The sequence below is a fragment of the Gadus macrocephalus genome, chromosome 3, assembly GCF_031168955.1.
Source record: "Gadus macrocephalus chromosome 3, ASM3116895v1".
NCBI lineage: Eukaryota > Metazoa > Chordata > Actinopteri > Gadiformes > Gadidae > Gadus > Gadus macrocephalus.
In genome coordinates this window covers 25,108,062-25,120,689 of record NC_082384.1, presented here as the reverse complement: position 1 = coordinate 25,120,689, position 12,628 = coordinate 25,108,062, and the positions used below count along the sequence as shown (strand labels likewise).

Below are 12,628 nucleotides of genomic sequence, written 5' to 3'. Positions count from 1 at the left end.
AAATATTAACATCTAAGGGGACAGTTTGGGACAAAGGGAGTGAACTGTCACTCTGATGTCCTGATAGTGAAGAGTTTGAGGTAATGGCCAGTCCAGGGGTGATGTGTAGCAGTAATGAGAATAGTGACTTTAATGCCTCGTATAGTTTATGGCACAGCGGAGATATGACGAGTCCGCTCCAGGCGTCGTGCTGCTTCGGCACGAGCCTCTCCAAAGTTTGTACACCAGCAACAGATCGGCTGCTACAGGGTTACCTTTCCGTTTCCCAGGGGCTTTCAGAAATCCCCAACCCTGCATGAAAAGAGATTAAATAACGAATTACCATGTTTGCTAAGACTTTAAATCTGTGAATGTGTATGTGTGTGTGCGTGTGTGTGCGTGTGTGTGTGTGTGTGTGTGTGTGTGTGTGTGTGTGTGTGTGTAATTGTCTGAATATGTTCATGTGTGTGTGTTTGTGGTCCTATTTGTGTACATGCATGCGTTTGTGTGTGGATGGATGTCTATTTGTAGATGCGCGTGCCTGTGTGTGTCTCTCGTGTGTATCTGTGTGTGTGCGTGTTGCATGTGTGTGTATGTGTGTGTGTCACGTGTGTGTATGTGAGTGTGTCGCGCATGTGTGTGTGTGTATGTCTTTGTGTCACGTGCACGTGCAAGTGTGTCTGTGTAGGTCTATTAGCAGATGCGCGCGGGTGCGTGTGTGCGTGCGTGCGTGCATTGCATGTCGCACGTGCGAGCGTGCGTGTGTGTGTGCGGTACCTACTCTGCGTGGGGCGCGTGTGTGCGTGCGTGCGTGCACGTGCACGTGCGTGCCGCGTGTGCGTGGCCTACTCTTGGTCCCCGGCGCTGGGCGTGTTGTAGCTCTGGAACAGTGGCTGAACGAACAGCCCCAGCGTTCCGACCACACACACCAGGATGAAGATCCACAGGAACAGCCGGTCGATCACCATGGCGACGTACTTCCAGTCCTCGATGATCTGGGAACGGCCCGGAGGAGAACGACACAAATCCTTCACGCGCGAGGGCTTAGAGGACGTTCATTTGGTTTCTTAAAGAGCTAGAGCTAAATCTTGGGCAACGTTATCGTAACCTAACTGGTACCATGGAAACCAGTAATTAACCACCTGCACGTGATAATAATGCCATCAATGTTACATGCATACCCGTTAAAGGTCATTAAAGGTTCTATGGGTGTTGCATGTTTACAGAGTTTGGGGAATAATGAACAGGGTACGATAAAGCTCATAATGTAGAGAGAACCAGAGATGATTATCTCTAAACCATAGACTTACACCTTCCCCCTCCCACTCTCCCTCCCAACACAACCTCCTCCTCCTCCTCTTCCATTTCAATAAGCCTCATACACATCTCAGCACAAGTCCACTGCACTACTTTGAATTCCTCCCCCCTCCTTACTTTTACATTCAGGGCACTTAGCAGACGCTTTTATCCAAAGTGACTTACAATAAGTACATGAACAGAAACAACAATATATCGCTGTCGGCACAGGATGGGTGTTCATAGAACCAAGTGCCAAGCGCTAACAATCGCTAGGTTAACCCATTCCCCGTATACAACAGAGATAGCTAGGATAAGATGAAAGACGATGCAAACTACTATTTTTAAGTGTCAGGACGTACAACATACAATAAGTGAGAGGGGTATACTTTTTTCACATTTAAATAAGCCTCATACGCAACTCAACATAACTCCTCCCACTACGCTCCTTCGACTCCTCCTCCTCCTCCTCCCTCCCTCCTCCTCCTCCTCCCTCCCTCCTCCTCCTCCTCCTCTTCCTCCTCCTCCTCCTCCTCTTCCTCCTCCTCCTCCCTCCTTCCTCCTCCTCCCTCCTCCTTCCTCCTCCTCCCTCCTCCTCCTCCTCCTCTTCCTCCTCCTCCTCTTCCTCCTCCCTCCTCCTCCTCCTCTCCCTCCTCCTCCCTCCTCCTCCTCCTCTCCCTCCTCCTCCCTCCTCCTCCTCCTCTTCCTCCTCCTTCCTCCTCCTCCCTCCTCCTCCCTCCTCCCTCCTCCTCTTCCTCCTCCTCCCTCCTTCCTCCTCACCCCTTCGTCTTCATCCTCCGTCTTCATGTGCCGGGCGATGAACTTCACGCCGTCCACCGCCTCCTCCAGGTACGCGTCCCACCTCGTCGCCGCCCCGCCCTCGGCCCCGCCCTCCCCCGCCCCGGCCCCGCCCCCCACGGCCGGGACCCCGCCCGCCCTCCAGCCGTACCGCCGCGCCGCCTCCTCGTTGGCGAAGCAGGCGTCGCCGTCTCCGGCCCCCCCGAACCCCAGGCCCAGCCGGAGCTCCGTGGGGGGGTCCCGGCCCCCCTCCAGGGGGAACTTGTGGGCGTACTTGCGGCGGAGCCTCTGGCGGCCGCTGGAGTTGCCCGGGCGCCGCATGAGCAGGAAGGCGGGAAGCCGCACCAGGAAGACGCTGCGCACCCAGGGGGGCATGTGGTGGGTGGAGGGGGAGCGGTGGTGCACGTTGAGCACACACACACTGGTCACGATGGAGAAGGTCACCAGCACCATGGCGAACATCAGGTACTTACCTGGGGGGGGGGGGGGGGGGGGGGGGGGGGGATGGGGGGCAGATGGAACGGGACACATCGGGGGTTTAGAGAGGGAATGTACACACAAACACACACACATAAACACACACACATACATATATAATATATGTATAAACACAAAAACATACGTCTGCATACACACACAAACACGCACGCATGAACTCACAAACACAGAAAACACCATAGCCAAAATCAGGTTCCTACCAAGGGAATAGAAGAGAGCAGAAATCCACACACATACACACACACATACACATACACACACTCACACACACACACAAAGTACCATCACTTCCAATGCAACCATTACAATCCACTCATTCACCATCCACTCTCATCCAAAGCCACTTCCAGCAACCCTGCAGGCACTGGGATTCAAACCCCACAACCCAACCTACCCCCCCACCCCACCCCCTTCCCCCCCCCCCACCCGACTGACCTACGAGCGGTACAGCCAGCGAGGTGGGCGGCACGATCTTGGAGATGAGCAGCAGGAACACGGTGAGCGCCAGCAGCACGGAGATGCACAGCGCGATCTTCTCGCCGCAGTCGGACGGCAGGTAGAAGACCAGGATGGCCAGCGAGGTGATGAGCACGCATGGGATGATCAGGTTGATGGTGTAGAACAGCGGCTTGCGGCGGATGATGAAGTCGTAGGTGATGTCCAGGTAGGCGGCGTCGCGGGGGTCCTCGTTCTTGCGGGCGGGCAGCGACACGATGTCCCACTCGCCGCTGGGCGTGAAGTCGTCGCGGCTGGCCGTGTCACTGATCAGCGCCAGGTCCATCTCCGTGCGGTCGTAGGTCCAGGAGCGGAACTTGAGCGTGCAGTTCTGCCGGTCGAAGGGGAAGTCGCGCACCTGGATGGCGCACGCCGACTTGTAGATGGCGGGCGGCAGCCAGAAGATGTAGCCGGTGTGGGAGACCACCGTGTTGCAGTAGGAGACCTCGTAAACGCCGTCCGCACTGGAGGGGGGGGGGGGTGAATGGTGAATGGACTTCATTCATAGAGCGCTCTTCTAACCAGTCCAACTCGAAGTGCTTTGCAATCGTGACGTAACGTTCACCCGTTCATGCACACATTCACACACCGACGGCGGTGTCAGCCACGCAAGCTGACAGCCAGCTCGTCAGGGTGAAGCGCCTCGCTCAGGGACGGACTCGACACTCAGCTAGGAGGAGCCAGGGGATCGAACTAGCAACCTTCCGTCGGGGAGCATTTAAGGCTAGGGGTCTTGCTCAGGGACACCTCAACACCCAGCTAGGAGGAGCCGGGGATCGAACTAGCAGCCTTCCGCTTACAAGTCAACCCGTTCCGCCTCCTGAGCCACTTCAAACCCGGGATTCATCCCTGGTTACTCGTACGGGACTTGGTTTGACTTCCAAGAAAGTCCAGTGATGTCAGGGTTGTTAGCGTAACCTTCCGCAGGAAGATAGCATGCTGCAATGTTTACTTCATATGTCTGAAGACACTGTTTCCAAAAAGACTGCTGCAGTTTGTGGATAATAGCACTTACATTTAATGTGAATCACATTCTGTTGAGATTAATATTCCCTTTATCTCCGAGAGGTAACTATTATGGAGTAATAAAAATAACCTCCTTTTTCAGAAGAAGCTGAGCGCTTCAAGTATGTTGCATAGCCTCACAATTACGGTTTTATAGTTTGCCTGATCTCTACGTGACTTAAGGCGGCGATAAGTGATACTTATACTTATAGGCACGCAATCAGAGTCTGCTTAAGGTCGAAATGTAACAAAAATAGCATATCAGCCGACAGGTGTCAAACCATCCAACACCATTCTCATTGATCTTCATGGCTCTCTTTCACACTCTCTTTCAACCACTATCTCTCAGAGTCATTATCAGACGACATGAAACACGTTTGAAGTCACCGAATAACCCTTCAGGGCAGCATCAGATCCTCTACGCCTCTTCTTATTGGCTGGGCTCATAACGATGCCATAAAAGTCAACATGCATCCACCAATCAAAGCCCCTGCTTTACCAGGTTAGCAAAAAAAACAGGAGCGAAGAATTTGTCACGGGCGGAATAAATTGCAATTACAAATCTCCATAGAAACAAAGGCTAATTTCAGCAGTATGCTGAGAGTGAAGTGTTGGAACACCTCCGAATAGAAAGAACTCCATGCCTCTTCCATCGTCTCCTTCTGATCCCAGACAGACACACACACACAAACAATATGACTGCACATAAATATGAATTATTTGAAGATAGGGTTCGCAGTTTTGTTTGAGAGAAAAATGGATATGTCTTCGATTAAAGGCTGCAAATCTTTTTCATGGCTTTGATGTACTACATTTAACAAACTCAATCACTTACAGTACATTTTTCTTGGGAATGAGAGAGTACATACAGAAAGGGATTTATGATTGGGGTTGTATTGTAGGAGGTCTTGGATGCTCACCAAGCGTGGCAGCCTATCATTTAGATCCATTTCCTGAATTGAAAGCGTTTGTGAGGCAGGATGTGATGGAGTCAGGAACGTACTTGTTGTAGAGCACAATATCCGGGAGCCAGATCATCTTGGCAGGAATGCGCAGCTTTTTGAGGCCTTCATATTTCTCTGGGTCCCAACTCAGCCTGTAGTCATTCCACTCCTGCAGAGCCAAGACAGGGTGTTATGCGGACTACATTACCCATAAGCATCGGAGATCACATTTGCACTAAGCAGTTTTCAATTCAATTACAATTTATTTGTACAGCCCTTAATCACATTCTCAGAGGGCTTACCTGAAACAGCCACAGATTGGTCGTCATGATCTGCTCTCTCTCATTCTGCAAACCCAAAGGAAACAAGTGACGTGAATCATCATCATAGCAATAAGAAAAGGATTAAGAGGTGACATTATGCTTTTACGACTTTGGGGGGGGGGGCCCTTCAAGCGACATGATACAAAACAGACCGTTTTCGAAAGACCCGGAAATTGGTTTTGCAGAAATGAACAGGGTGAGAATAATAAGGGGTACTTTTAACAAACAGGCAGGTAACCCTAATCTAGTAGTACCCCCAAACCAACGAGCCACTCACCACGCTGATGAGCTGCGAGAGGGACACCTGGATGGAGATGGTGACCTGCTGGCTCTTGTTGACGGCCGGCCGGATCATCTTGTTGTAGCGCTCGGGGGCCAGCAGGTAGTTGATCAGCCGCTCCTCCGCGTTAGGGTTCCCCGGACCGGCCCCTGGAAGCCCAGAGGAGAACCGCCGAGGGGAGGCATTAAGTCAGGAGGCATTGCGGGATGACCCTGTAACCGAAGGGACGCTCGTTCCATCCCCGGCTCCCCGGAGTTCAGAGTCCTTCAGCGAGACACCTCACCCTGACTGCTCCCGACGAGCCGGCTGTCGCCTTGCGTGGTCGACTCCGCCGTCGGTGTGGGAATGTGTGCAGGAATGGTCGTAAGTCGCTTTGGATGAAAAGCATCTGCTAGCTGTTAATGTAAATGTTAATGTTGAGGCCATGTGATGTGCTGGATGCATCGTCAACGTGCAGAACCGTGACCCAGAGATACGTTTATCTTGAAGCTTTAATCTAATTCATCTCAGCCAAAGGAGACTCAGAGACACCAAAGCATACAAAAAGAATTGGGTTACGTACAACATTGATTGCAGCTGCAGAAACAACTGGCCAGAGTGAAATTTACGTTTACAATGAGCAGACGCTTTTATCCAAAGCGACTTACTTAAGCGACTTATTTATTATAACAAGGCAAAATAGGCAAAGTAGGCAAAATAATATATCGCTGTCGGTACAGTAAGGATGTTCACAGTACATTTGTCACTCGAAATTATTCGCATTATTGGTGAATCCTAGTTACATCCCAAGATACACGGATCAGTTTGTGAGATGTTCGAGGAAGGGCTCAGGTTTTTCACTTTAGGCAGATTGGGAATGGATTCCATTTGTCCACATCACGGAGGAAACCGATCAATATATTAGGCCAAACCTCGGGTAGTGGTCTGAATCAGAGAGCCTTTCCAACAGTGGAAGAAAGAAAAGCAAAATGCCACATTAGCAAGCTGTAGGGTGCTCGGTCTAGTATGGAGAACAGGCCCTGCAGAGAAGGAGGCTGCTTTAGCCTTAGGATCTCTCACTTACAATAAATTGTCAGCGCATTAGAGAGACCAAGCAAGAGAGGCAGAAAGGGAAGAAGTGTGTGTGTGTGTGTGTGTGTGTGTGTGTGTGTGTGTGTGTGTGTGTGTGTGTGTGTGTGTGTGTGTGTGTACGTGTGTGATTTTAATACAATTGCCTGAATGAACATCTTAGCGGTCCAACAACTGAAGCTATGGAAGAAATAAGTTTTATTTTTAGCGAGGGCATGGAAAATAGTGGGTGTGAGAGAGAGAGATAGCAGAACAAATTACGAACTACATATGTTAATTTATCACGCACTTACCAGCATCGCTTTTATAGAGCACTTTAATTTAGTTTAATACAAGTCATTACATGAATAAGTGAAAAACCATAAGTGACTCAGTATGAAATATTTCCTTTGGTGCTCTTTAAATTCAGCGTGTTTGTGGTGTGCGTGTATGTGTCTGCATGCATGTGTGCGTGCATGTGTGTGCACGGAGGTATTGAGTGGGTTTCACTGCCCTTCCTTTACAGACAGTGTGTTGTGCATTGACTGTATTTGGTTCATTCAAACCACACCTGACCGCTGAACCAATACACATGTGCATGGCTGTATCTCTAATGTCCTTTAAGTGAAATTGTGTGAAGTCGCTTTGGATAAAAGCATCTGCTAAATGCCCTAAATGTAAACGTTAACTCAGACGTATGTTTTCATGTGTAGTTAACACATTAACAACATCACATACATTTCAATAAGTGACATCTGTAAAACACTCATGAATAAATCAGTTGTTAGAGAGCGTTGTGTTGCATGTACCTGCATGTGTTGCATATTGAACGTGCCTAAACGCGTGCAGGCGTGTGTGTGACCCATGTTCATGTTATGTAGTGTACAGGATTTGTCTTCAATTGCATCACCAGGCAAAAAAACAAGAAAAAAACATACATACACATAAACGTACATCCGCAGAAAACACTCACCCACCCACACACAGAAACACACAGACACACAGACACACACACACACACACACACACACACACACACACACACACACACACACACACACACACACACACACACACACACACACACACACACAGAAACACAGACACACACACACACACACACAGACACACACACGAAACCAACATGTTGGGACAAACCAACAGATGTACGGCGGAACACAGACCACAGTGTAAATAATTAAAGTCGGTAGCCGGGGAATCGAGCTCTGATGGATGCTGCGGAGCAACGGACGACACGGTGGACTCAGCAGCCGGGGAATCATGCTCTGATGAACGGACAGGACGGCACGGTGGCCTGTGTCACTGATGCTCTGCATCACAGAGAGACTCCCTTCGCATCGCAGGTTAACCCAGCAGTGCGTCACTGATTGGACCCTCCACTCTAAAGGAGAGGTTCAGAAAGGACAGCATTCACATTCAACGTTCAATTTTCTAATTGAAATATCTAGATTGATTCGGGTAGGTATTTCTATTTGAGAAATAAAATAAACGGATGAAATAATTATTTTGTACGATTATTTCATTATTCACAGTTTGACCCGTTTTAAAGTGCAGGTGACCAATAATAAACCACATGCAACAATAACAACCCAGAGAAAGCTTCAGTTGCAGGACATGTTGACACAGAAGCTCAGGTGATACAGAGCCTCAGTGTGTGGGGTTGAATGATTTTAAGGACCAGATTAACGACAGATGCGAAGTGAAGACCACTCTGTTTGCTTGTGCTTTTGTTATTACAGTATACATTCCCACTATGTACTTTACCGTTCTAATTCACTATTCTGTCTGTTCTAGCGTGTTGCGGGTACTGGACTGGATGCCTGGACTCTCATGGATAACCGGCCAGAACCCCATCACCATTTTATGATGTGCATGTATTTACCTGTATGTCAATTGTGGCACCCATCCCTGGAAGAAGGGATCCCCTACTATGCGTTTCTTCTCAAGATTTCTACCTTGCTAATTTCAAGGGAGTTTTTTTCTTGCCCTTGTGGGGGCCTGGGTAATGGGGGGTGTCATAGATATTTGGCCTGTTAAGCCCTTTGAGACTGTAATGGTGATTAAGGACTATATAAATACAATTGAATTGAATCAAATTGAAATTGAATTGAACTAAGTGGGAATGTTCTTCTTCATATCACCTATCACCTATCACCTATCACTTATCACCTATCACCATCATATCAAATCAAGTGTGAGCAGAAGACACAGACCGACTCAACGACCTCTTCATAGAAACGGAGGAAAGCCGACTCAAAGTCTGAGGTAAGATGTTGTTGTTTTTCCGACAAAGTCTGAAAAGTACGAAGTCCCGGGCAGCCGTCGGTGGAGAATGGCCCTTTGTAAATTATGGAAAGGCCATCTGCCGTGTCTTAGAGTAGGAGAACAAGACGAGTGCACACGCACACACGCACACATAGAATCACCCCCACACACACACACACATGCACACACACGTGCCCGCACACACACACACAGGACATCCCCAAAGCCTTGGCCTGTCATTCAAGGACGGCTGCGTTTGCCTGGAGAAGACAGACCGGGTAACATCATGCACTATGTCACCGTCAGCATCACCTCCCCGTCATAACGCTCCTGCTGTCCTCAGAACACACCGGAGAGTTGACTCAGAGGTAGTTCCGTCCTCAGTCCGGCCATAGATTATCATTTTGATTCATCTATTCATAAAACGATATTGAATATTTAATATTGTATGATTATTATTTTCAAACCGTCCATGGGCAGAATGGGGTATTCTTGCTCCGTCTGCCAGGAAACCAAATAATTGAATAATCTGAAACAGACCAAATATATAAACTGATTATGTTGCCTTTATTGACTGAATTGTTGGTGTTAAAAATTAGAATCAATTATTCCATCTGACGAATCGTTTCAGTATATCACACAAAGTAAAAGTAGTAAAAGTGTGTGTGTGTGTGTGTGTGTGTGTGTGTGTGTGTGTGTGTGTGTGTGTGTGTGTGTGTGTGTGTGTGTGTGTGTGTGTGACCGTGCGTGCGTGCGTGCGTTTATATCTTGTCTTTTGCCTGCCTCCTTCGGTCAAGTGCACTCTACCATTCTCACAGATGCTCCTTATAACACTTTGATGGATGCGTTCCGTTTAGGTTCAGCAGTGCACCGGTATGGAGACAACCAGTCCAGTAAATCTACACTCGCCATGATGACTTATAAAGGCGATCTCAAGTTAAGGTAAACAGGACGTGACTCTCCGCTTCTATTAACGATCAGTTCAGACGGTCCATAGACCTCATATAATTGGCGAATTAAAAGTTTCTGCGCTGGTTTCGTCCGACTGTATGTCTCACTTTACCACAAAATATCTTTAAACACTTCATAATCACAGCATCGCATTGTCACCAAACACAGAAAACATGCATGTTACCCATAATCCCAACATCTCATCATCCCGGCCAGAAAAATACTTTTCCTTCTCACCCTGCATCACAGAATGACAAACGTTGACATCCCCAAATAAACCCCCATCATTATTCTGTAATACATGATACGACGTTGTTCTACTCACTTGCGGAGGAGAGAACGAAGAGGGGGAAGAAGAGGAGCAGCATCTCCATCTCTTCTCCCGCGCTGTGCGCTCCTCTTCAGGCGGAGAGCAGTCCAACCCAGCGGGGTGGGGGGAGGGTTTTGGAGAAGTTGTCCTACACCATGTGCGTGGACGATCAATTAAGAGGCGGACGTTAAAAAACTCATAAAAACAGGGGTTGGAAAGAGGGAGTCGCTCCCAACGAGTTTAACGCTTTCATAATGCTGATGCGGGTCTTTATCGTCGTTATGTCGCGTCGTTGTTTCGCGTAGTTGCGTCACGTCGTTCAGTTGTGTCGTGTTGAGTTAATGTCGTGTGGATATATCGTGTCGTGTCGTTATGTCGCGTCGTCATGTCGCGTCGTTAGCTGCGGCACGGTTCAAGACATGCCGCTTCAGCGACAAATAAGAAGCGTTGTAATAAATGGAGGCGCACTCTACGATCCAAATCATTCACGGTACAGAACCTCATATATATAAATACTCTATTATTAATATATTACTAAGATACGAATGATAGGAAGGTACCACACTTTGACTTTATTAATCTTTATAGCATTTAGGCACTGAATAGGCTACTCATTATTAAAATGGTAATGAAAACCACAGACTTGTTTAATATGTCCTCCCCAAAAGCACGGATGACCACCAGTGTGTGAACAATGAGTGGTTTCAGTGGTGGGTGTGGGGTCGCTGATGGTGCCTGCCGAGTGCCGACCCTGTTTCACCCTCCAGCAGCTGAGGCCAACATAATCAAATGATGTCCGCATAAAGCTCCGAGATCAAATGATGAGCTGCAGTAAAGAATAAATCATCAAATGAAAATCTAAATCTAAAATATATAGACAAACATGAAAAACTGCCATTGAGTCCACACATGAAGGGATTGTCGCGGCACTGTGACGTATACCCAACGATATCGAACACAACTATTGTTACCAGTCCATGCTGGAAATTGAATTCACTGCATGTTGATTCCGACTTCAAAGTTACTGTCCTACGTTTCAGCTCGTCAGAGCGGCGTTCAAACGCAAAATAACATTTCAACCCCCAAGGTCAGCTGGACAAAAAGCTATCCAAATCAGGACAGAGAATACAAGCCAACTTGAAACCCAAACTATCAAACGAAACGTTCATCCTGGTTCATCGTGCAGTACATGTCTCAAAAATGGGTGGCTTACATTTAGTGGTCGGATTTCCTGTGTGATTTTCTGGTTCTTCTTCCCCTCTCCCATGGGGGGCGTTGTATGGGGGGGGGGGGGTAGAGGGCATGGGAGGCCATTCTCTCTGAGGCAGGAAGATGTTTACTCTGAACTTCAAAACTCTATTGAGCAGTAGGCTCTAGGAGTGACCTTTATCTAATGAATGAAGCTGTGACCTTCTGCTCTCTGCTCCTTCTCACACACCTCTCTCCTCTTCTCTCTCTGGATCCCTCTACCTCCTTCTCTCTCCCTATCTCTCTCTCTCTCTCGCCCCTTCTCTCTCTCTCTCTCCCGATACCGCTCTTCCTCTCCCTCCCTCCCTCCCTCCCTCCCTTCCTATCTCTCTCTCGCTCTCTCTTCTCTCTCTCTCTCGCTCCCCCTCTCCCTCCCTCCCTCCCTCCCTTCCTATCTCTCTCTCGCTCTCTCTTCTCTCTCTCGCTCCCCCTCTCCCTCCCTCCCTCCCTCTCTCTCTCTCTCAGGTGAATATCCTGTATAAATATTGTGATAGCCGGATGTTATACAGGCAGAACCCTCCAGACACCCTTACCTTTGGGGGGGCCGCCTGCGGCTGGTGTGATTCCCCTTGAATCTCCAAGGCTGGAGGGTCTTTCCTTTTACCGACCTTGTTTGCAAACTCCCTTCTACTAATGTTTAATTTCCTTCAAGGTAAAGTGTGTGCTTTTGTGTGTGTGTGTGTGTGTGTGTGTGTGTGTGTGTGTGTGTGTGTGTGTGTGTGTGTGTGTGTGTGTGTGTGTGTGCATGTGTGCGTGCTTTTGTGTGTGTGTGTGTGTGTGTGTGTGTGTGTGTGTGTGTGTGTGTGTGTGTGTGTATGCATGTGTGTGTGCTTTTGTGTGTGTGTGTGTGTGCGTGCGTGCAGGCATGTGTGTGTGTGTGTGTGTGTGTGTGATATCTCTGGATATTGACAAACCCTCCTTTGACCACATTTATTGTTAATATCCAAACCATGTTAACAGTATCTTGTGCACTTTTATGTTTGCTTCCCTGCTCCATTCACACTGGGGCTGCAAAATGACACATGCGTCTTCAACAATTAGCATATTCAAACCAATGAGGTGTGGAGTCACAACCACAACGATACATAAAGCCGTCCACCCTAACCGATACCGGGCTGGAGAAGAGACTCATGGCTCACTAGAGGTGTCAGTGCTACAAAATGGAGGC

At 48.4% G+C, this 12,628-nt stretch overlaps 1 protein-coding gene across 1 annotated transcript in view; it reads right to left on the bottom strand.

The window, feature by feature from the left end:
- Positions 1 to 11,261, bottom strand: part of LOC132454725 (neuronal acetylcholine receptor subunit beta-2-like) — an 11,730-nt gene extending 469 nt beyond the window's left edge. Inside the window, exons 1-8 of the mRNA XM_060048260.1 lie at positions 10,228 to 11,261; positions 5,616 to 5,767; positions 5,318 to 5,362; positions 5,075 to 5,184; positions 3,007 to 3,530; positions 2,056 to 2,546; positions 829 to 974; positions 1 to 291 (exon numbers count right to left, since the gene is read on the bottom strand). The exon at positions 1 to 291 is cut by the window's left edge and continues 469 nt beyond it. Coding sequence (XP_059904243.1) covers positions 276 to 291; positions 829 to 974; positions 2,056 to 2,546; positions 3,007 to 3,530; positions 5,075 to 5,184; positions 5,318 to 5,362; positions 5,616 to 5,767; positions 10,228 to 10,276 — 1,533 coding nt within the window. The 5' untranslated portion in view covers positions 10,277 to 11,261 and the 3' untranslated portion in view covers positions 1 to 275. The remainder of the gene's footprint in view (positions 292 to 828; positions 975 to 2,055; positions 2,547 to 3,006; positions 3,531 to 5,074; positions 5,185 to 5,317; positions 5,363 to 5,615; positions 5,768 to 10,227) is intronic.
- Positions 11,262 to 12,628: the final 1,367 nt, after the last annotated feature.